This window comes from Entelurus aequoreus, linkage group LG14 (genome assembly GCF_033978785.1).
Source record: "Entelurus aequoreus isolate RoL-2023_Sb linkage group LG14, RoL_Eaeq_v1.1, whole genome shotgun sequence".
NCBI classification, from domain to species: domain Eukaryota; kingdom Metazoa; phylum Chordata; class Actinopteri; order Syngnathiformes; family Syngnathidae; genus Entelurus; species Entelurus aequoreus.
The window spans coordinates 55,987,642-56,010,616 of record NC_084744.1 but is presented as its reverse complement, the minus strand read 5'-3'; the positions used below and the strand labels follow the sequence as shown (position 1 = coordinate 56,010,616).

The window sequence follows — 22,975 nt, the reverse complement described above, 5'->3', positions numbered from 1 at the left end:
TTATGGCTCATTCAGTTTTAGGTTTTTTTTTTTTTTCTGGCACATTAAATCCACTGGCAAAACAAACACCATACCTTAGTGGCGAGGACCCTGAAGTTGCTCTGTTGTGGGACGATGGGATGCAGAAGTCGGAGGTTGAGGTCATAGTTTTCCCCAGACGCGAGCCCAATTGAGGCTGAGAGCTACAGAGAACACATCATAGATGTCAGGTATTCACGCATTCTATAGCCAACAATAAAAAAAAAGCAGCAAAACTACACTGCAAAAACTGAAATCTAAGTAAGATTAAATATCTCAAACAAGGCTGATATTTGCTTATTTTCTGTCTGATAAGATAATTCTTCTCACTAAGCAGATTTTATGTTAAAGTGTTTTACGTGTTTTAAGGGTTTTGGTCCTAAATGATCTCAGTAAGATATTACAGCTTGTTGCTGAGATTTGATGACCTATATTGAGTAAAACATGCTTGAAACTAGAATATCAACTGTTGCAAAGCAGTGTCATCAACACTCACAAGTATAAAACTACTTTTTTTTTTTTTAAAAAGTAATAATTTCTTATTTCAAGCATGTAAAGAAAAAAAATCACGACTTTCACACAATTGTGTCTCATAATTAAAACAGATGACAGCGAAATGGACTTTGCTTTTTTATTTTTAATGAAACAATAGAAAATACGCACCGTATTTTTCGGACTAAACTGTAAGCAGTGTTTCCCACACATTCATTTATTTGTGGCGGCCCGCCACGAAAGAATTACGTCCGCCACAAATAGATTTTTTTTTTTTGTCCTGTCCAGCTTCTCAGGCAAATCATATAGTTGCTGTAGATGCCCATATAGGCTGTTCAGATTTACTTTACAAAAGAGAAGTGTAGGATACTTCTCTTGTTGCCTTATTTGTATTTGACTTTATTAAATGTATTTATATTAGAAACACAACATTTGTATATAACAAAGGGTGCAGAGTCTGCAGGCAGTAGGAAACACATGGTTAAGTGTAGGGAGTAAAACTGATGGCAGTCTAAAGTTCAGGATTTTTGGAGCTCTTTGTTCAGTGGATCAGATGTTTGATGAAGCTCTGTGTCTATCTACCACCACTACTGTTTTCTGTTTATTTGTTACTGACTGTGGCAGGACACATCTGCCTGTTTCACTTTATGTTTCTGGTAAATAATATGGTTGTAGTAGTAGGCTAAAGTTAAATGATTTAGTATGCACTACTAAAGGGGCAGAGCTTTAAGAGACATTTTAGCTTTTATATTTTATAAGATATATTTTTTGTAAGAACCACAATTAATAAATATATTTCAGTGAATAACTTATTGTTCAAATCTGTATATAAATATGTACATAAATTGTTGTAATTATATTGTAAAATGGATGGATGGATGGACGTTTAAAACAAAACTGTTACTATTAATTAGTAAGTATACATTTTTTTAGCCTTTTTAGAGAAAATCATATCATTGTAGTAAATTATGCAAATTACTCGATGATGTCATGGTGACCACGCCCATAGCCACGGCCCCACCGCCACAGGTATCTGATTAACACATTACCGTAAAATATCAAATAATATTATTTAGCTCATTCACGTAAGAGACTAGACGTATAAGATTTCATGGGATTTAGCGATTAGGAGTGACAGATTGTTTGGTAAACGTATAGCATGTTCTATATGTTATAGTTATTTGAATGACTCTTACCATAATATGTTACGTTAACATACCAGGCACGTTCTCAGTTGGTTATTTATGCCTCATATAACGTACACTTATTAAAGGAAAAAGGCAGGCTGTCTTTCTTCTGCGCACAGCATAAAACGTTTGGTGGACAAAATGAGACAAAGAAGGAGTGGCATAAAGCACGTCTTTCTGTGGCAGCATCGGAGAAAGTTGTACATGTAAACAAACTACGATGAGTTGAAGAATCGCTGAAATTAGTAGGACAAAACGGCGCTTGCCAAATACTCTCATCAGTAAAGCATGTATAACATAAACAGTGGGATTTCTAACAATTAGGAAGGTTTGTGTCATGTTTGTTCTCCTACAGAAAATATATTAAAACAAAAAACGTATATTTTTCTTCATCTTTTTCCATTTTCACACATCTCTGAAAGAGGTCCAGGGAACCACTAGGGCGGCGCTAAAGAGCCGTGGGTTGCTGACCCCCCCGTTCTGAGATCATGTGACAAAATCACGCTGGTTTCTTCAGCACCAGGTAATACACATACCTTTTAGTGTATCTTGGGAGAATTTAACACGATTGACAGTTTGTGTTTGCCATGTGAACGTGTCATCTTTTGCACCAAATTGTAAAAACACTTGAAAGCATTTTGACTTATTTAAAAACAAACAAAGCTAAAGCATAAATGTTTTAAGTTGTTTTTAGGTCTTATTTATTTTTCTGGCAAAACAAACACCGTACCTTAGTTGTTCACTATTTTTTTTAAATTGCCTTTCAAATGTCTATTCTTGGTGTTGGCTTTTATCAAATAAATTTCCCCCAAAAAAGCGATTTATAGTCCAGTGCGACTTATATATGTTTTTTTCCTTCTTTATTATGCATTTTCGGCGGGTGCGACTTATACTCCGAAAAATACGGTACTCATATATTAGTACAGTTGTTATTAGTGAGAATATACTTATTTTAAGGTATTTTTGGGTTCATTGAGGTTAGCTAATTTTACTTGTTTTGGAAAGTCTTGACAAGCCAAATTTTCTTGTTCTATTGGCAGATAATTTTGCTTACGGTAGTTCAAATAAAATACCCCTCATTTTTTTGAACACTGACTTTTTGCAGTGTGTATGAAACAACATTTCCGTACTTTGAATCGTACACACAGACTCGATAAAAATGTCAAAAATTCATGATATTGTTGACTTTCTTCCGAAACTCCACATCAAAGCGTTTAAGACTTTCGAGCCCGGAGATGTCAGCATGTCCGCGAGAATAAACATCTGATCTGGCTAGTGTGACAGCCAGAATTCTGCTGCTGTCGCCTACAGCCGCAGAGTGATTAGAGACGATGGAGGGTCAGACAGCTCCTAACAGCCTGTCACTCATTGAGAGAGGATGGGTGGCTTGTTAGCTTACAGGGGCACGGCCTCGGCTCTGGCCCAAATCCCTACACTTATCACACCATTAAAAGTCGCCCGGGTATAGAGCGTTAGCGGAAGAAACTCTACACCCGTGAAGCTGAAAACACAAAAGTAGCCCTGCCTCGGTTTCTGGCTGTTCTTAAAACAATCAGAGCCTTAATTTGTATTGGAGTGAATAATTCCTGTGCGGTCTGTAGGTACACGGCTGCACCGCGCTCATCCACCAGGGAAAATAAATGGAACTCTTGCCTTTCATTTTTTAATTTCCTTTGTATATAGTGACCTAATAAAAAATATGTGAACATATCTGTGCTTGCCACCGTGGAGGGAGCTTTGGTGTGAACTACAGATAAGTGACTATGTGATTTAGAGCGAGTGAACCGTTTCTTTTGAAATGAGGGTAAACTCAGTTTATTCTACGGCGGAGAGACAAAAGCTGCTCCCTGGGGTGCCCTGCAGCGAGCCCTTTGAGAAACGGGGGAGACAAAATAACAAGAAAAAGAAAGCGCGCTGTCCCCTGGAGGGCCACTGGGGGCTGATCCAGTTGCACCTTCCATCTTCAGACAATTAGGAGGTTGGAGAATGTGCAGAGGGGGTAAATTGCTCTTAGATCTGTACTTCGGGGCAATGTTAACAAGGCACCACTGGGGGCGCGGTCGGTCTGTGGGGAGTTTGTGCCAAAGTGTGGTTTTATATGAGAGCCATCTAATGGAACCGCGAGAGAAAACGCCCAGAAGCAAACCCCTCCCCCGTCTCATACATGCACACACTCTTTATTCTGTCACATACAAAAGCCCAACTTCTTTAATACCTCTTGTTCCATGAATTTCACAGACACTCCGTCCTTTGGAACATTTTTCGCCATAACGGTGACAATGACTTGGGATTCTGTTTGGTACCAGTCATATCTGTAAGAAACACACCCAAAATATGTATTAAATTACACCATTAAATTTAGTTCAGTTTCAGTTTGTTTGGAACATGCATACGATACAATGTAATTAGTGATGTCCGATAATGGCTTTTTTGCCGATATCCGATATTGTCCAACTCTTAATTACCGATACCGATATCAACCGATACAGATATATACAGTCGTGGAATTAACACATTATTATGCCGAATTTTGTTGTGATGCCCCGCTGGATGCATTAAACCAGTGGTCCCCAACCACCGGGCCGTGGACTGATTGGTACCGGGCCGCAGCCGCATAAGAAATTAAAAAAATATTATTTTATTTTTTATTTTTTTATTTATCAACATAAAAAACAATGTATACATTAAATATCAACATAAATCAATACAGTCTGCAGGGATACAGGGATACCCGGGAAAAATTTTCAAGCGTTGACCGGTCCGCAGCTACAAAAAGGTTGGGGACCACTGCATTAAACAATGTAAAAAAAAAAGTAAAAAAAATGCCAACACGGCACTGCCATATTTATTATTGAAGTCACAAAGTGCATTATTTTTTTTAACATGCCTCAAAACAGCAGCTTGGAATTTGGGACATGCTCTCCCTGAGAGAGCATGAAGAGGTTGAGGTGGGCGGGGTTGAGGTGGGGGTAGGGGATAGCAGGGGGGGTGTATATTGTAGCGTCCCGGAAGAATTAGTGCTGCAAGGGGTTCTGGGTATTTATTGTGTTATGTTACGGTGAGGATGTTCTCCCGGAATGTGTTTGTCATTCTTGTTTTGTGTGGGTTCACAGTGTGGCGCATATTTGTAACAGTGTTAAAGTTGTTTATACGGCTACCCTCAGTGTGACCTGTATGGCTATTGACCAAGTATGCATCGCATTCTCTTGTGTGTGTGAAAAGCCGTAGATACTATGTGACTGGGCCGGAACGCCAAGGCAGTGCCTTTAAGGTTCATTGGCGCTCTGTACTTCTCCCTACGTACGTGTAAAAAGTCATACATTTTACTTTTTGAAACCGATACCGATAATTTTGAAACCAATACCCATAATTTCCGATATTACATTGAAAAGCATTTACCGGCCAATAATATCGGCAGTCCGATTGGTACCTGGCCGCACAAGAAATAAAAAAAAAATAAAAATAAAAAAAAACATTTTTTTTTTTATTAAATCAACATAAAAAACACAATATATACATTATATATCAATATAGATCAATACAGTCTGCAGGGATACAGTCCGTAAGCACACCTGATTGTATTTCTTTATAAAAAAAATAAATAAATAAATAAACCCCCCCCCCCCCCCCCCCCCCGGTCCGTGGGACAAATTTTCAAGCGTTGACCGGTCCGCAGCTACAATAAGGTTGGGGACCACTGCTATATATAACATTATGTATTATTCTAATTGATTTACCCATTGAAGTTTTTTTTTTACAGCTATTTAAAGGCCTACTGAAAGCCAATACTACTGACCACACAGTCTGATAGTTTATATATTAATGATGAAATCTTAACATTGCAACACATGCCAATACGGCCGGGTTAGATTAGTAAAGTGCAATTTTAAATTTCCCGAGAAATATTCTGCTGAAAACGTCTCGGTATGATGACGTCTGCGCGTGACGTCACGGATTGTGCGGACATATTGGGACAGCATTGTGGCCAGCTAATAAGTCGTCTGTTTTCATCACAAAATTCCACAGTATTCTGGACATCTGTGTTGGTGAATCTTTTGCCATTTGTTTAATGAACAATGAAGACAGCAAAGAAGAAAGCTGTAGGTGGGAAGCGGTGTATTAGCGGCTGGCTGAAGCAACACAACCAGGAGGACTTTGAGTTGGATAGCAGACGCGCTACCGTGAGTATGCAGCTTTGGCTTCCAAACATTTGATCGCTTGCCAGTACTTGCGTGCCGCTATGTGCATGTCACGTACATAACTTTGGGGAAATATATGTGCTGTATGAACTTTACGGGAGGTGAACGGTACTTTGGGCTGTGGGATTGAATGTGTTGTGCAGGTGTTTGAGTTGTATTGGTGGGTTATATGAACGGGATGGGAGGTGTTTGTTATGCGGATTAATTTGTGGCATATTAAATATAATACTAGTTGTGTTGTGGCTAATAGAGTATATATATGTCTTGTGTTTATTTACTGTTTTAGTCATTCCCAGCTGAATATCAGGTCACACCCGCCTCTCACAGCATCTTCCCTATCTGAATTGCTTCCACTGCCCTGTAGTCCTTCACTCTCACTTTCCTCATCCACAAATCTTTCATCCTCGCTCAAATTAATGGGGTAATCGTCGCTTTCTCGGTCCGAATCGCTCTCGCTGCTAGTGGCCATGATTGTTAACAATGTGCAGATGTGAGGAGCTCCACAACCTGTGACGTCACGCTACTTCCGGTACAGGCAAGGCTTTTTTATCAGCGACCAAAAGTTGCCAACTTTATCGTCGATGTTCTCTACTAAATCCTTTCAGCAAAAATATGGCAATATCGCAAAATGATCAAGTATGACACACAGAATGGATCTGCTATCCCCGTTTAAATAAGACATTTTCATTTCAGTAGGCCTTTAATCTGACTCAAAATGACATACATCGTGGCTTGTTAGTGTGATGGCATTATCAGCATTTTTTAAACATCCCCCCCCAAATGTGTAATAATATTGATGTACTTACTTCACATTCGGCCCTGCTGGCTTCTGTCGCGTAATGGAGCCCAAAAGGAGACATGATTCATAAAGAAGACAACAATGTGATAAGCAGAACAAAAACAAGGGCTGAAGAAAATAATACAAAACAGGGCTTTGTGAGGCTTGGACACACAAAGCAGGTGCTCTTTAAGAATGCAGAGAGCCACAACGCCCCCTAACGGCCATGCGGGGAACACTCACCGTGTCCATGCTGCTGTCCTGCGTCTTCTCTGCAAGACAAAGAACAACAACGTGGTTCCGTGGCATGTGCTGACAATTAAAAAATCTGACTTTTCCCGCAATGTTTTTTTTTTTCTCTCTCCGCTGATATATTAAAAAATGTACAAAACATACAAAATGAACAAGATATGTGCCATGGGTTTGTTTACTGGTCCATCCCCGCCCAGTGGAGTTGCAGAAAGCCTGATCCCAATTCACCAGCATGCTATCATACATAATTCACTGGCAACATACAGAGAGAGCGTGGCGAGAGAAGAACGATGAGATGATGGGAGGCGTGTGATGTTGTCTTAATCAGGTCATAAGGGGGGGTCTGCTGTCTTACTCCTTCAGTTCAGTCTAATCGGCGCTCTCTAGCTGATGAATCACACCTCTCCCGGGAGCGTGTGCGCTCGCGGGCGCTATAAGCATGTTTGTCAAAACTCTTGTTTACTTGAGACAGTCCAAAAATGACACACACACACACACACACACACACACACACACACACACACACACACACACACACACACACACACACACACACACACACACACACACACACACACACACACACACACACACACACACACACACACACACACACAGACACGCGATACATCTTTCATTGAAGCAAGCAGGTCTGGCTCAACATTTCATGGCAGTAATCACTCAGATTTATGAATGCGTGCATGCATGGTTGAATTTTGAGGATCAGTCATAGACAATTTAGAGCAGGGGTGTCCAAACTTTTTCCACTGAGGGCCGCACATGGAAAAATTAAAGCATGCGGGGGCCATTTTGATATTTTTCATTTTCAAAACATAACAAAATGTATGGATTTTTTAAAATTTATTTCACCTTTAGGGGTCCCGGGGACCATAAAGGGTCTCAGTCATTAAAATGTTAAAAATAAGTCAAATTATTATTTTTCATTTAACGCTTACAGTTAATCTCTATATCAACTTCAAGTTCATATAAAGATTAAAGATTAAGATTAAAGTACCAATGATTGTCACACACACACTAGATGTGGTGAAATTTGTCCTCTGCATTTGTCCCATCCCCTTGGGGAGCAGTGGGCAGCAGAGGCGCCGCGCCCGGGAATCATTTTGGTGATTTAACCCCCAACTCCAACCCTATGTTGCTGAGTGCCAAGCAGGGAGGTTATGGGTCCAATTTTCATAGTCTTTGGTATGACTCGGCTGGGATATAAAGTAATAAAAAGAAAATGTTTTATGGATTTTCTGTCAAAAACATCTTAGTTTTTTATGGTAAAACTGAAATATGCAGTATTTAGTAATTAGAGCCCTAAAAGATCAATAATGCAGGACACCATTGATTTTAATTCTTTAATATTTTTGAGTAATCACAGTGAAAATATATATAAATATATTTGGGTTCCAAAAGTTGCCCCACTCATAAAGTGATACATTTTTATTAGGTTTTTATTTTACTTTCAACACTTAAGCTACGAGATCAACTTCAGATATATCTGTCGATTTTACGTTTGAACTATTATTTTGTTTGTTTTATGCTCTTTTGTCAAATAAAACTTTGATGTTTTTATATGGCATCTACACAATATATGCAATATTTACCGTGATATATTTAAAATGAAATATTTGAAGTAACTGGAGCCTTAAAAATAATTCATTATAACATGGATTTTTTTGTCTTTTTTTTTTTTTTGAGCAATGGCAAAAAAAGGAAAAAAGAAAGACAAAATTTTAAAAAAAAACAGCCTGCATGGCAGCTTTGTGTCAACTTTTTCTCATTAGATTCCACCTCATTCCACTTTTTTGAATGTTCTTTGTTTATTTTTGCAATAGCATTTCCAGAATGTGTGGCGGGCCGGTAAACAAATAGCTGCGGGCTGCAAATGGCCCCCGGGCCGCAGTTTGGACACCCCTGATTTAAGGTGAAAAGCCAATTTTTATTTTCACTCGCATACAAAACATTCTAACTTGGATTGTTTCCCCTGGCTTCGAGACTCTCCCGAAGGACAGTGGGGCGAAGACACAAACAACTCCCTTCTTGTCTCTCGTGGACACACACCTGTTGTTGTTGACTTTGGTCTAGTGACTGCACGACATCAAGGCCGCGGAACAGAGACACGCGGCAAAATATACGCCAAACACACATACCCCACGCCCCATCCAACGCCCTTGACGCGAATCCCTTAGGGGTGATGGACAGCTGGGCAGTGCCTGAAGAGCTGCAGCCTGCCACCGTTGCCCCCACTCCCTCCCCTCTGTTGCAAGTCTCTAAATGTATGTTGTAATATGTATATTGTCATGATCCGTGTACCGCAGGGGTGTCCAAACTTTTTCCCCTGAGGGCCGCACACTGAAAAATCAAAGCAAGCGGGGGCCATTTTGATATTTTTTTATTTTAAAAACCAATACATGTATAGAAAATATACATTTAGGCCTCCACTCAGGCTTGATCCCGGGGACCCCAAAGGGTTTTGGTAAAAAAAAATATTGAAAATGTGTCATTATTCAGTATTATTATTTTTATTATTATTCAAGTTTTAAATCCATAGATCAACATTAGGTCTGTCTGTCAATATAACGTTTTTAAAGATTTAAGAAGTTTGCTCTTTTTGTCAAAGAAAACCCTGTTTTTTTTATGGAAAAACCACAAAATATGCAATATTTTCACCCAATAACATTTTTAAGTGGAATATTTGAGATTATATAATAATTGGAGCCTTAAAAAGGTCAATAACTCATAACACCATTGATTTTAATTCATTATTATTTTTTGAGCGATGACACTTAAAAACAAATCACACAAAAATGATTGGGGAACCAAAAGGGTCCTACTCATTAAAGTGTTAAAAAATAAATTATACATTTTTTTTACTGTTTACTTTTAACACAATAATCTCGAAATCAACTTCAGATCTATCGGTCAATAAAAAAATGTAGCTGTTTTTTTTTTTTTTTTTTAAAGAACGCCTAAAACGAACAAACAAAAAACAAACAAAAATACAACTTGTAAAAAAAGTAACTGTTTTTTTTTTTTTTTTTTTAAAGAAGGCCTAAAACAAACAAACAAAAAACATAAACAAAAATACAACTTATAAAACAACTTCAAATTAAAATCAATGGTGTTATGAGTTATTGACCTTTTTAAGGCTCCAATTATTATATAATCTCAAATATTCCACTTAAAAATGTTATTGGGTGAAAATATTGCATATTTTGTGGTTTTTCCATAAAAAAACAGGGTTTTCTTTGACAAAAAGAGCATACAACTTAAATCTTTAAAAACGCTATATTGACAGACAGACGTGATGTTGATCTATGGATTTAAAACTTGAAAAATAATAAAAATAAGTTGTATTTTTGTTTATGTTTTTTGTTTGTTGGTTTTAGGCCCTTCTTTAAAAAAAAAATTTAAAAAAAAAGCTACATTTTTTTATATGGCAAACACAAACTATGCAACATTTTCCCCAAAAAATATCTCAAAGTGCAATATTTAATGTGACGTAATTGGAGCCTTGGATAAGTCAATAATTCATAATAACATTGATTTTCATTCATTATTTTTTTTTAAAGAAAGAAACAGCCTGCATGGCAGCTTTGTGTTATTAGAGTAAACAATGCAACATGTTCTTGTTACATTTCACCTGTTTGGTCTTTCATACCACTTTTTATGTTTTACTTTTTTTTTTTTTTTTTTTTTTTTTTTTTAAATCGTATTTTAAAATGGGCCGTGGGGCCATTAAAAAATGACCTGCGGGCCGCAAATGGCCCCCGGGCCGCACTTTGGACATCCCTGGTGTACCGGATCATGTTTTGTTTAGTTATGTTCTGTTAGTTTTGGACTCCCTTAGTTCCTGTTTTGTGTACTTACTGCTTATAACAGTAGTTATACAGGGAGTAGTTTACCTTCTAAAAAGCCAGACGACGTTGGGATATACTGCTTACAATACTTTGGGAAGTAAGCGCCCTCTAGGCAGGCGCGGAACAGCCCCTTCAATGGCTGTAAATGTCTGATCAGCTTAGCGGATATTTACACCCTATCAACATGCGATGTGAAACTACAACCTCTGCTCAAACGGTTTAACTTTCTTAATAATACTCACCATCCAACATTTCCTCACATCGCTTGATCCAAATCTCAAAAGTTTTTTCAGAACCTGTTAGAAACACAAGAAAACAAAAAAACCTCTCAGTTTGTTTGTTTTGTAAAACCTACTCCCTACCATTGGCGTTGTTAGGCCTATTTTAGGGGGGCTTGAATGTTCTTAAGCCCCCCTAAATAATTTGGTGTTTTTAAAAAAATATATATAATTTTTTTTTTTTTTTTGCAAATACATGCCGACATATTAATTATAAAGTGGCCCGAATATGAGTTAAAATAAATAATCATATAACCTGTCGTTATTCACTCAGTTTCCCCTCACTTATAGCGTGAGGTAGAGAGCCCCTTTAGTGTGTCGGTATTCAATCCACTCCACTTGTTCATATAGAAAATGCCGATATCCCTCAAAATCCAGTCCGCATTTTTTCTGCGACCTTGCTTGCGGTCCTGCAGGTGTACGAAGCACATTAGCACACAGCACTGCAGAACAAGAACTTTGTGTCTGCAATTGTAAATAATTTAGTTTTTAAGTTTTGTGTTTCTTGTAGAATCTATATAAAGTAATATACATTAGCCTATTGTTAAAATAATGAAAAAAACATCATTAAATATATTTGTTTTATTGTATTGTTACATTAATAGCTGTTGTATTATTATAGGATGGCTTGTTAAACATTTCATAGGATTTTCAGAGGGTGGAAAAACCAAGACATTTAATATAAAATGTAAAATGAATAAATACATAAAAAGAAAAGAAATAAATGGTTAAAAGCCGTCGTCCCGGGGAGCATTTAATTTCGTCCCGTGCATTTTTTTACCGTCCCCGGGACGACGGGACTACGTTAATCTCAAGCCCCGGAAGTTACATTTTATTGTTTGCATTATTTGTTTCAGCATTGCACTTTGAAGATGGTCCCTCAGCTCTTTGACAGCTTTGGCTCTTTTTCAGATCAGCAGATGGACTTTTAAGTCTTTCTTATTTACAGTATATATAAAAGTTTCTCATTTCTATTCAGACTTAATTTAATTTCCTTAACGGCTTACCATAATATACTGTATATATATATAAATATATTATAAACAAGCCAAATTATCCCGATCCAGATATTACTTTAATTCAAGTAATTAAGTAATATTTCCAGGGCTTGAATTTACAACCATCACATATGTGCCCAAAATGTAATCTGTGCAACTTCAGAATATTTGGGAACAAACAATTATTGTATTGTGAGCTAAAGTGGTGGCATTAGCCTCTATGTTGTGAAGTAATAACATAGAGGCTAATGCCATGACTTTCATTGTGTTTCAGTGTATCTTGACGGATCATGCGAGTAATTGTTTCTTGTTGATGCTGTAAACAAAATGTCACTCTGCAAACCCATGTTTGTTGTTGTACTGAACACACATTGAAAATAAACCCACTGAAATAATAATAATAACAATGATTAATTTCTCAGTCTTTATTAGCTGTTTGTGAAGTTTTGTGCTCTTGCGCTACGTTCGTTTGCATCCTGTGCATCTCCTGGGGGCTAAGCCCCCCCTGTCCTTAAAAGCTAGTGACGCCCCTGCTCCCTACACTGCGAAAACTGAAATCTAAGTAAGATTAAATATCTTCAAATAAGGGTGATATTTGCTTATTCTGATAAGGTAATTATTCTCACTAAGCAGATTTTATGTTAGTGTTTTACTTGTTTTAAGGGTTTTGGTCCTAAATGATCTCAGTAAGATATTACAGCTTGTTGCTGAGATTTGATGACCTATATTGAGTAAAACATGCTTAAAACTAGAATATCAACTGTTGCAAAGCTGTGTCATCAACACTCACAAGTATAAAACTACTTTTTTAAAGTAATAATTTCTTATTTCAAGCATGTAAAAAAAATTAAAAATTATGACTTTGACACAATTGTGTCTCATATTAAAACAGATGACAGCCAAATGGACTTTGCTGTTTTATTTTCAATGAAACAATAGAAAATACGTACTCCTATACCGTATTTTCCGCACTATAAGGCGCACCGGATTATAAGGTGCGCCTTCAAAGAATGGCCTATTTTAAAACGTTGTTCATATATAAGGCGCACCGCATTATAAGGCGCATAGAATAGACGCTACAGTGGAGGCTGGGGTTACGTTATGCATCCCGTAGTTGCGAGACCTGTTGTGACTCAATATTGGTCCATATATAAGGTGCACCGGATTATAAGGCGCACTGTCAGCTTTTGAAAAAATTGGAGGTTTTTAGGTGCGCCTTATAGTGCAGAAAATATGGTAATAGTACAGTTGTTAGTGAGAATGTACTTATTTTAAGGTATTTTTGGGTTCATTGAGGTTAGCTAATTTTACTTGTTTTGGAAAGTCTTGACAAGCCAAAAGTTCTTGTTCTATTGGCAGATAATTTTGCTTAGTTCAAATAAAAAAGCCCTCATTTTTGTTTTGTTTTTTTCTTGTTTTTGAACACTGACTTTTTGCAGTGTAGTGCAAGGGTCGGTAACGCAAATTGTTAAAAAGAGCCACAATGGACCAAAAATAAAAAAATACGATCTGTCGGGAGCAGCAAATATTAAAAAGCCTTATATAAGCGTTATAATAAAGGCAACACATGATGTACCGTATTTTTCGGAGTATAAGTCGCTCCGGAGTATAAGTCGCACCGGCCGAAAATGCATAATAAAGAAGGAAAAAAACGTATAAGTCGCACTGGAGTATAAGTCGCATTTTTGGGGGAATTTTATTTAATAAAACCTAACACCAAGAATAGACATTTGAAAGGCAATTTAAAATAAATAAAGAATAGAGAACAACAGGCTGAATAAGTGTACGTTATATGACGCATAAATAACCAAATAACTATAACATATAGAACATGCTATACGTTTACCAAACAATCTGTCACTCCTAATCGCTAAATCCCATGAAATCTTATACGTCTAGTCTCTTACGTGTATGCGCTAAATAATATTATTTGATATTTTACGCTAATGTGTTAATCATTTCACACATAAGTCACTCCTGAGTATAAGTCTCAACCCAGGCCAAACTATGAAAAAAACTGCGACTTATAGTCCGAAAAATACGGTAGATGTCTATATTAGCCTACTATCAAAATGGCTGTGTGTCGCAGGCTGACGCAAATCTTCGTTGACAGAAATGTTACATTTATTCTACACATTTTTACAACATTGGAACACAGTAATAAGATTGAAGGCTTATTAGAGGGTGAGATAACTACTGGAAATTACTGCCTCGCTAGGTGGATCTTCACAGACATACATGTCGGTTGCGGTCAACCTTGACTTTTCAGGTCCGTCACTTAAAGACGGATGTGTGCAAAATAAACAAATGATTTCAATCTCGAGCTATAAACTAATGCCAGCAATTAAGACCAAATATTTTGGGGCGGAACTGAGACGGTTTCATTGTGGTATTCACTACCCAGCTAGTGGGAGGAGGCTTGTAACTCAAATATAATATACTCTCAATTTAAAGCATGATAAAAAGGCAAACGACAGCTTGTATCTTAAAATACTCTTAAGTTGAGGTACTGTACCACTGTAGTTATATTATTTTTCTGTACCCTTAATTATTCTACTTGTTACTTTCCTGTAAATAACTGGTTACTTTACACTGTAACGTGTTTCCATCTACATGTCTGTTAATGTGAACTAAGCAAATACAGTATTTTCCGGACTATAAGGCGCAATTACAATGCTTTTTCCCCCCTCAAAACTCGACAGTGCACCTTATCGCCCGGTGCGCCTAATGTAAGGAATAATTGTGGTTTTGCTTACCGACCTCAAAGCTATTTTATTTAGTACATGGTGTAATAAGAGTGACCAGTAGATGGCAGTCACACATAAGAGATACATGTAGACTGCAATATGACTCAAGTAAACAACACCATCATTTTATATGTTCCATTGACAATATTTAATATTAATTTATCATTAATTTAGTTAGAATGTATTTAGTTAACTGCTGCGTAATTGTATGTAAATGCATTTTTTATAATTTTTTATGAGTGCCTTCTTTTGCAGTAAATTTGATTGATATTTATTTTTGTACGGTATTTTCCGGACTAGAAGGCGCACTTAAAATCCTTTCATTTTCTCAAAACTCGACAGTGCGCCTTATAACCCGGTGCAACTAATGTGCGGAATAATTTTGGTTGTGCTTACCGAGCTTGAAGCTATTTTATTTGGTACACGGTGTAATGATAAGTGTGACCAGTAGATGGCAGTCAAACTTAATGTGTAGACTGCAATATGACTCAAGTAAACAACACCAACATTTTTTAGGTTCTATTGAAATTATAGAACATTACACACGGCGCTCAAAAATCTATCAAAATGTTTTAGTACGAATTTAGGTAAGCTACTTAGCCGCACCGCTTGATGGATTGTACTGTGCTTCTACATAGGAGTATTATTATGGTGTGTGTATAAGGTAAGACATTATCTGGCGTTTTGTTTCGCAATATTATGCAAAAGCAACTTTTCTTACCTTCTGGTACCTGTTAATCTGTATTTGGGATCTGCATAAGTCCTAAAAAAACTGCGCGCGTTCGCCTTTGTAGTCCGTGTCGACACCGTAGTCGAAAAGCTTCTTTTTCTCTATCTTCTGGTTATGGGACATTCATCCTCCGCTGTTGCCATTTCTAATATAAAGTAGCGTAAAGTTCTTACTTATATCGGTCAGTAAACTCGGCATGAAAGCGCTAAAACATACCGGTGCAGTGAGTTTACAATATTCACCCAAGGAACTTTAGATATTAAAAGTTTTTTCACGGGACACATTTCCGACCTTGTTGTTGTTTCCGGATGAGGAGATGCTGCTCCGTTATTGATTTCAATAAAGTCTGAATGTCATTAAAACAGTTAGCTCCATCTTTTGACACTTCTTCCACTCCCGTCCTTGCACGCTACACCGCTACAACAAAGATGACGGGGAGAAGACGCTGTCGAAGGGGAGCCACATAAATAAGACCGCCCACAAAACGGCGCATCAGAAAGCGGCTTGAAGGTTATCTGTAAAACATCATCTATGCAACATTGTGACCAAAGAACCACCATTACATGTTATGTAGACCACAAGGAAGTGTTTTCAATGTAAAAAAATAATAAAATGACTAGAAATGTCCGATAATATCGGGCTGCCGATATTATCGGCCGATAAATGCTTTAAAATGTAATATTGGAAATTATCGGTATCGGTTCGGAAATTCTCTGTATCGGTTTCAAAAAGTAAAATGTATGACTTTTTAAAACGCCGCTGTGTACACGGACGTAGGAAGAAGTACAGAGCGCCAATAAACCTTAAAGGCACTGCCTTAGCGTGCCAGTCCAATCACATAATACTTTTCACACACACAAGTGAATGCAAGGCATAGTTGGTCAACAGCCATACAAGTCACACTGAGGGTGGACGTATAAACAACTTCAACAGTTACAAATATGCGCCACACTGTGAACCCACACCAAACAAGAATGACAAACACATTTCGGGAGAATATCCGCACCATAACACAGCATAAACACAACAGAACAAATACCCAGAACCCCTTGCAGCACTAACTCCTCCGGGACGCTACAATATACACCCCCCCCCCCCCCCCCGCCCCACCTCAACCTCCTCATGCTCTCTCAGGGAGAGCATGTCCCAAATTCCAAGCTGCTGTTTTGAGGCATGTTAAAAAAAAAGAATGCACTTTGTGACTTCAATAATAAATATGGCAGTGCCATGTTGGCATTTTTTTTTCCATAACTTGAGTTGATTTATTTTGGAAAACCTTGTTACATTGTTTAATGCATCCAGCGGGGCATCACAACAAAATTAGGCATAATAATGTGTTAATTCCACGACTGTATATATCGGTTGATATCGGAATCGGTAATTAAGAGTTGGACAATATCGGAATATCGGCAAAAAAGCCATTATCGGACATCTCTAAATATGACTCCTTTAATGCGCCTTATAATCCGGTGCGCTTTATATATGAAAAAAGATCGAAAATAGACCATTCATCGGCAGTGGGCCTTATAATCCGGTGCGCCTTATGGTCCAGAAAATACGGTAATCAGCCTGACAAGCCTTGATAATTATCTTTGCGATTTACATTATTTAATACGCTATATCCAGTTACATTGTAAGTAGGGATGTCTGATAATGGCTTTTTGCCAATATCCGATATTCCGATATTGTCCAACTTTTTAATTACAGATACCGATATCAACCGATACCGATATATACAGTCGTGGAATTAACACATTATTATGCCTAATTTGGACAACCAGCTATGGTGAAGATAAGGTCCTTTTTTTTTTTAAATAATAAAATAAAATAAGATAAATAAATTATGAACATTTTCTTGAATAAAAAAGAATGTAAAACAATATAAAAACAGTTACATAGAAACTAGTAATGAATGAAAATGAGTAAAATTAATTGTTAAAGGTTAGTACTATTAGTGGACCAGCAGCACGCACAATCATGTGTGCTTACGGACTGTATCCCTTGCAGACTGTATTGATATATGTTGATATATAATGTAGGAACCAGAATATTAATAACAGAAAGAAACAACCCTTTTGTGTGAATGAGTGTAAATGGGGGAGGGGGGTTTTTTGGGTTGGTGCACTAATTGCAAGTGTATCTTGTGTTTTTTATGTTGATTTAATAAATAAATAAAAAATAATAAAAAAATAAAAAACAGATACCGATAATTTCCGATATTACATTTTAAAGCATTTATCGGCCGATAATATCGGCAGGTTGATATTATCGGACATCTCTAATTGTAAGTAGGTTTGATATAATTATTGAATATGATTAAAATCAAGAGTAAAATTACTTATTCGGTGTTAATATCTGAGTGTGCCTTGGGACCCTCTATAATAGAAAAGTTGGGCGCCGAGGTCAAAAAGTTTGAGAACCCCTGGTCTAGCTAATTGTGTCTGTTTTTCGATTCACTGGAACCGAAGACCTTTGCAGAGAACTATATACATTAAAAACTGCAGGGAACCGCTGGGAACAATGGCTTTTTGCTCAACAAAAAGGGACGACGGTGTGCAAAATCTCCGGGCCAGGAGAGGCTGTACTCACCATCCAGTTGGTATCCTTGAGTGAAGGCTGCATGGGCTGACTCATATTGGCTCAGGTGGTACTCTGCTATTCTGGAGGCGGAACAAGCATATTAACAAAAAGCTGGTGACATTTCCTTGATTCACAACTGCCCAACTGCTACCGGAGGGTTAAGACTTCACAGATGGAGGTCCTCTACCAAAATGTAAAATGAACAATGCAGTGTTTCCCACACATTCATTTATTTGTGGCGGCCCGCCATGAAAGAATTACGTCCGCCACAAATTACAAAAAAATATATATACCTTAATTTCCGGACTACAAGCCGCACCAGCTAAATTTAGGGGAAAATACAGATTGCTCCATATATAAGCCACACCAGACTATAAGCCGCAGGGTTTTGATGTGTAGTTACCGTAGTATATAGGGGTTCCTGCTACCACGGAGGGGATTGTCGGGACAGAGATGACTGTTTGGGAACGCAAAGCGTCCCATTTATTAACAATAAATCTTTCAATCATTCAATCAAACTTTCACATCTTTGACATGGCGAACAGCATTCGTGCAGAGTACAAATAATACAACGGTGCAAAGTAATACAAAGTGCTCGCCTGTACGTTATCAAAATAACCAGCCTACCGGTATATGAAAAGTCAGTCTTTAATCATTGTGTCGTCGTCTTCCTCCTGCGTACTAAAACCACCGAAATCCTCTTCGTCTGTGTCGGAGAAGAACAGGCCGTAAATAAGCCACACCTTTGTATAAGCCGCAGGGACCAGAACGAGGGGAAAAAGTAGCGGCTTATAGTCCGGAAATTACGGTATATATATTTTTTTTTTGTCCTGTCCAGCTTCTCAGGCAAATCATATAGTTGATGTAGATGCCCATATCGGCTGTTCAGATTTACTTTACAAAAGAGAAGTGTAGGATACTTCTCTTGTTGCCTTATTTGTATTTGACCACTACTGTTTTCTGTTTATTTGTTACTGACTGTGGCAGGACACCTCTGCCTCTGTTTCGCTTTATGTTGCTGGTAAATAATATGGTTGTAGTAGTAGGCTAAAGTTAAATTATTTAGTATGCACTAATTAAAGGGGCAGAGCTTTAAGAGACATTTTAGCTTTTATATTTTATAAGACATATTTTTTGTAAGAACCACAATTAATAAATATATTTCAGTGAATAACTTATTGTTCAAATCTGTGTATAAATATGTACATAAAGTGTTGTAATTATATTGTAAAATGGATGGATGGATGGACGTTTAAAACAAAACTGTTATTATTAATTAGTAAGTATACATTTTTTGAGCCTTTTTAGAGAAAATCATATCATTGTAGTAAATTATGCAAATTACTCGATGATGTCATGGTGACCACGCCCATAGCCACGCCCCCACCGCCACAGGTATCTTGGCAGTTTATGGGAAACACTGCAATGTAGTAAAAATCTATTAAAATGTAATGAAAATATATCTCGTTCTGCTACAAACTAATTATTCCATTACAGTCCAGTATCCTTAATATTTCTTTATAGCAAAAGAGGGAACTTCAGGGAATGCATGAGATGAATATGACCTGAGCAACTGCACATTATAACTGTTAACTGCCTTCATGTTGAAAAATAGACAAGTTGAGCCATTTTTACTGAACAGTGCAAAAATGTTTGAATGTTCACAAACAGATCAGCATGTAAAGACACAGTCGACATGTTGAAATGTATAAATCTTAGGAAATGGGACATGTTTAAAATATCTATGCTGAACGTACGTAATGTTAACAAAGATTATATTTTGAATGTTTTAAAAAAACTGACAGGGTTGTCATTGTTGTCATAAAGCACACTTTTTCAGCAGGCTTTTCAAATGACCAAGTCAAGGTTGCGGAGTGTGTTTATAGGAATTTTCCACCATTCTTCCAAAAGCCCATTGTTGAGGTCACACACTGATGTTGGTCGAGAAGGCCTGGCTCTCAGTCTCAGTTATAGTTCATCCCAAAGATGTTCTATCGGGTTCAGGTCAGGACTCTGTGCAGGCCAGTCAAGTTCATCCACACCAGACTCTGTCATCCATGTCTTGATGGACCTTGCTTTGTGCACTGGTGCACAGTCATGTTGGGAGAGGAAGGGGCGCCGCTCCAATCTGTTCTCACAAGGTTGGGAGCATGGAATTGTCCAAAATGTTTTGATATCCTGGAGCATTCAAAGTTCCTTTCAATGGAACTAAGGGGCCAAGCCCAACTCCTGAAAAACAACCCCACACCATAATTCCTCCTCCACCAAATTTCACACTCGGCACAATGCAGTCCAAAATGTAGCGTTCTCCTGGCAACCTCCAAACCCAGACTGGTCCATCAGATTGCCAGATGGGAAAGCGTAAGTCATCACTCCAGAGTAGGCGTCTCCACTGCTCAAGAGTGCAGTGGCGACGTGCTTTACACCACTGCATCCCACGCTTTGCATTGGACTTGGTGATGTTTGGCTAAGATGCAGCTGCTCGGCCATGAAGCTCTCTGCGTACTGTACGTGGGCTCATTGGAAGGTCCCATGAAGTTTGGAGCTCTGTAGCAACTGACTGTGCAGAAAGTCGGCGACCTCTTTGCACTATGCGCTTCAGCATCCGCTGACCACTCCCTGTCAGTTTACGTGGCCTACCACTTGGTGGCTGAGTTGCTGTTGTTCCCCTATGGCCGGGCTAAGTGATTAGGACACCTGATTCTGATCATTTGGATGGGTACTTTCATGAAGACAAGAATATAAGTTGGTGTATTACCGGAGTCTGATGAATTGCATTGATTAAAATCAGACAGAATTTACAGTAGTGCTGATAACTTCCACATTTTCACATTGTGGAGGAGGAAAAAAGTCCTTTTTGTCCAATACCAGATGGAAGTGGTTGGTTTTTGGCATCTTATTTGTCCAGCTTTCATACTCCTTTTTATACACTTTACAAGAAATACATTGATGGCATAAAAAATGGGACCCATTACCTCCCTGCTTGGCACTCAGCATCAAGGGTTGGAATTGGGGGTTAAATCACCAAAAATGATTCCCGGGCGCGGCTACGCTGCTGCCCACTGCTCCCCTCACCTCCCAGGGGGTGATCAAGGGGATGGGTCAAATGCAGAGGACAAATTTCACCACACCTAGTGTGTGTGTGACAATCATTGGTACTTTAACTTTAACTTTAAACTCCGTAGCTTTCCTAGCTTGTGTGCGCTAGCTTTCTGAGACTTTTATTTTGCAGGGAGGATGGAGCAGCACTTTTATTGTGAAGACAGGAAATAAAGTGTATCTCGGCATCCCGTCTGTCGTTTTTTTGTTTTCTTCACACTGAGCTCGCGGCCCGCAGCCTCATCTCACGGGATCCTCGGGTGCCGCGAATGTCAATCAAGTGACTAAAGTGACATCATAGTGAACATTCACCTTGGCCTCAGTCTGGACCGCCTCATCCCTCCCCATTGTTTACCTGTATCTCACCTTTTTTGTAAGGGGCGCCGGAAGTTAGCAGACCCGTCAGCGATCCTGTTCTGTCTCCTTGTAATGTTTGATCCTATTCTGTCTCCCTGTAATGTTTGTCTGATCTTGAATGGGATTGTGCTGAATTGATGATCGCAAATTTTTAGGACTATTTTTTTTTTTTTTTATTGCCTTACACACCCTCCGCCATCGACATAATGGGCACCCCTGTCCTAAAGGAATGCAACTTTTTGAAATATGTTGAGGGTGTGAGGTAAGGGCGTTGACAGATGGGGAGACTCAGGAGAGACTTGCAATGTTAGATTCATGTAAACATGTACAACTATCTTGAATCAACACAAAAGGGCATCAAGTGTTCGATCTGAGCCAAACCAATCAGGTTAGGTGGAGGAAATAAAATGTTGAGGTGACCTCGAATGGAAGAAGCTGGCAAACGACAACATAACGTGCCACTCCAAAAAGTACATCTTCATGATCACACCCTTGCACCCTCAATACACACCCTGTTCGCATGAAAGCAAGGGGGAGGCCTGGATTTAGCTGCTGGGCTTTCTTGGCATCATCAACAGCGCCTGCAAGAAAGAATATTTGGTATTTCACTTCCTTGCATTGAAAGGCAAGCTGGTAGAAACTAAATGCCTGAGCAAAAAAAAAAAAAAGAGGGAAAAAGCTAATATGGGAGGGACTTGGAAGTCTTCTGCCCGGTAGTGTGTTCACTAGTGATGTTCCGATCATTCCGATACGGATCCTCCATGAGCAAGATCAGCTGATACTGGTATTAACTAGGGCTGCAACAACTAATCTATTTAATCGATTAAAATCGATTATAAAAATAGTTGGCGATTAATTTAGGCATCGATTTGTTGGATCTATGCTGTGCGCATGGGCAGAGGCAATTTTTTAAATTTTTTTTATAAACCTTTATTTATAAACTGCAACATGTACAAACAGCTGAGAAACAATAATCAAAATACGTATGGTGCCAGTATGCTGATTTTTTTTAAAATAAAATACTGGAAAGGATAGAAATGTAATTTGTCTCTTTTATCCGATTATTAATCGAAGTAATAATCGACAGATTAATCGATTATCAAATTAATCGTTAGTTGTAGCCCTAGTATTAACTGTAATGTATTTGTGGTGAGTGCTATTGACAGTGTAAAAATACGTATTTTCTTTTATTACATACAATTGTTTGAGCACAAATAAATTAAGTCAATAGCAAACAAAGACTAAACAGAAACATAAACTACCATCTACTACTCATTTAAATTAGAAATGTCCGATAGTATCGGACTGCCGATATTATCTGCCGATAAATGCTTTAAAATGTGATATCGGAAATTATCGGTATCGGTGTCAAAAAGTAAAATGTATGACTTTTT

General features: G+C 38.1%; 1 protein-coding gene across 3 annotated transcripts in view; it reads right to left on the bottom strand.

Moving 5' to 3' along the window:
* The window catches only part of sugt1 (SGT1 homolog, MIS12 kinetochore complex assembly cochaperone), a 62,558-nt gene that overhangs the window by 31,702 nt on the left and 7,881 nt on the right, over positions 1-22,975 (bottom strand). For 2 of the 3 annotated variants that reach the window (XM_062070247.1, XM_062070248.1), the window contains exons 4-10: positions 22,093-22,162; positions 18,135-18,205; positions 11,035-11,088; positions 6,918-6,946; positions 6,703-6,725; positions 3,913-4,009; positions 75-182 (exon numbers count right to left, since the gene is read on the bottom strand). In XM_062070247.1, coding sequence (XP_061926231.1) covers positions 75-182; positions 3,913-4,009; positions 6,703-6,725; positions 6,918-6,946; positions 11,035-11,088; positions 18,135-18,205; positions 22,093-22,162 — 452 coding nt within the window. The remainder of the gene's footprint in view (positions 1-74; positions 183-3,912; positions 4,010-6,702; positions 6,726-6,917; positions 6,947-11,034; positions 11,089-18,134; positions 18,206-22,092; positions 22,163-22,975) is intronic. The other variant, XM_062070249.1, reaches the window with a different exon arrangement.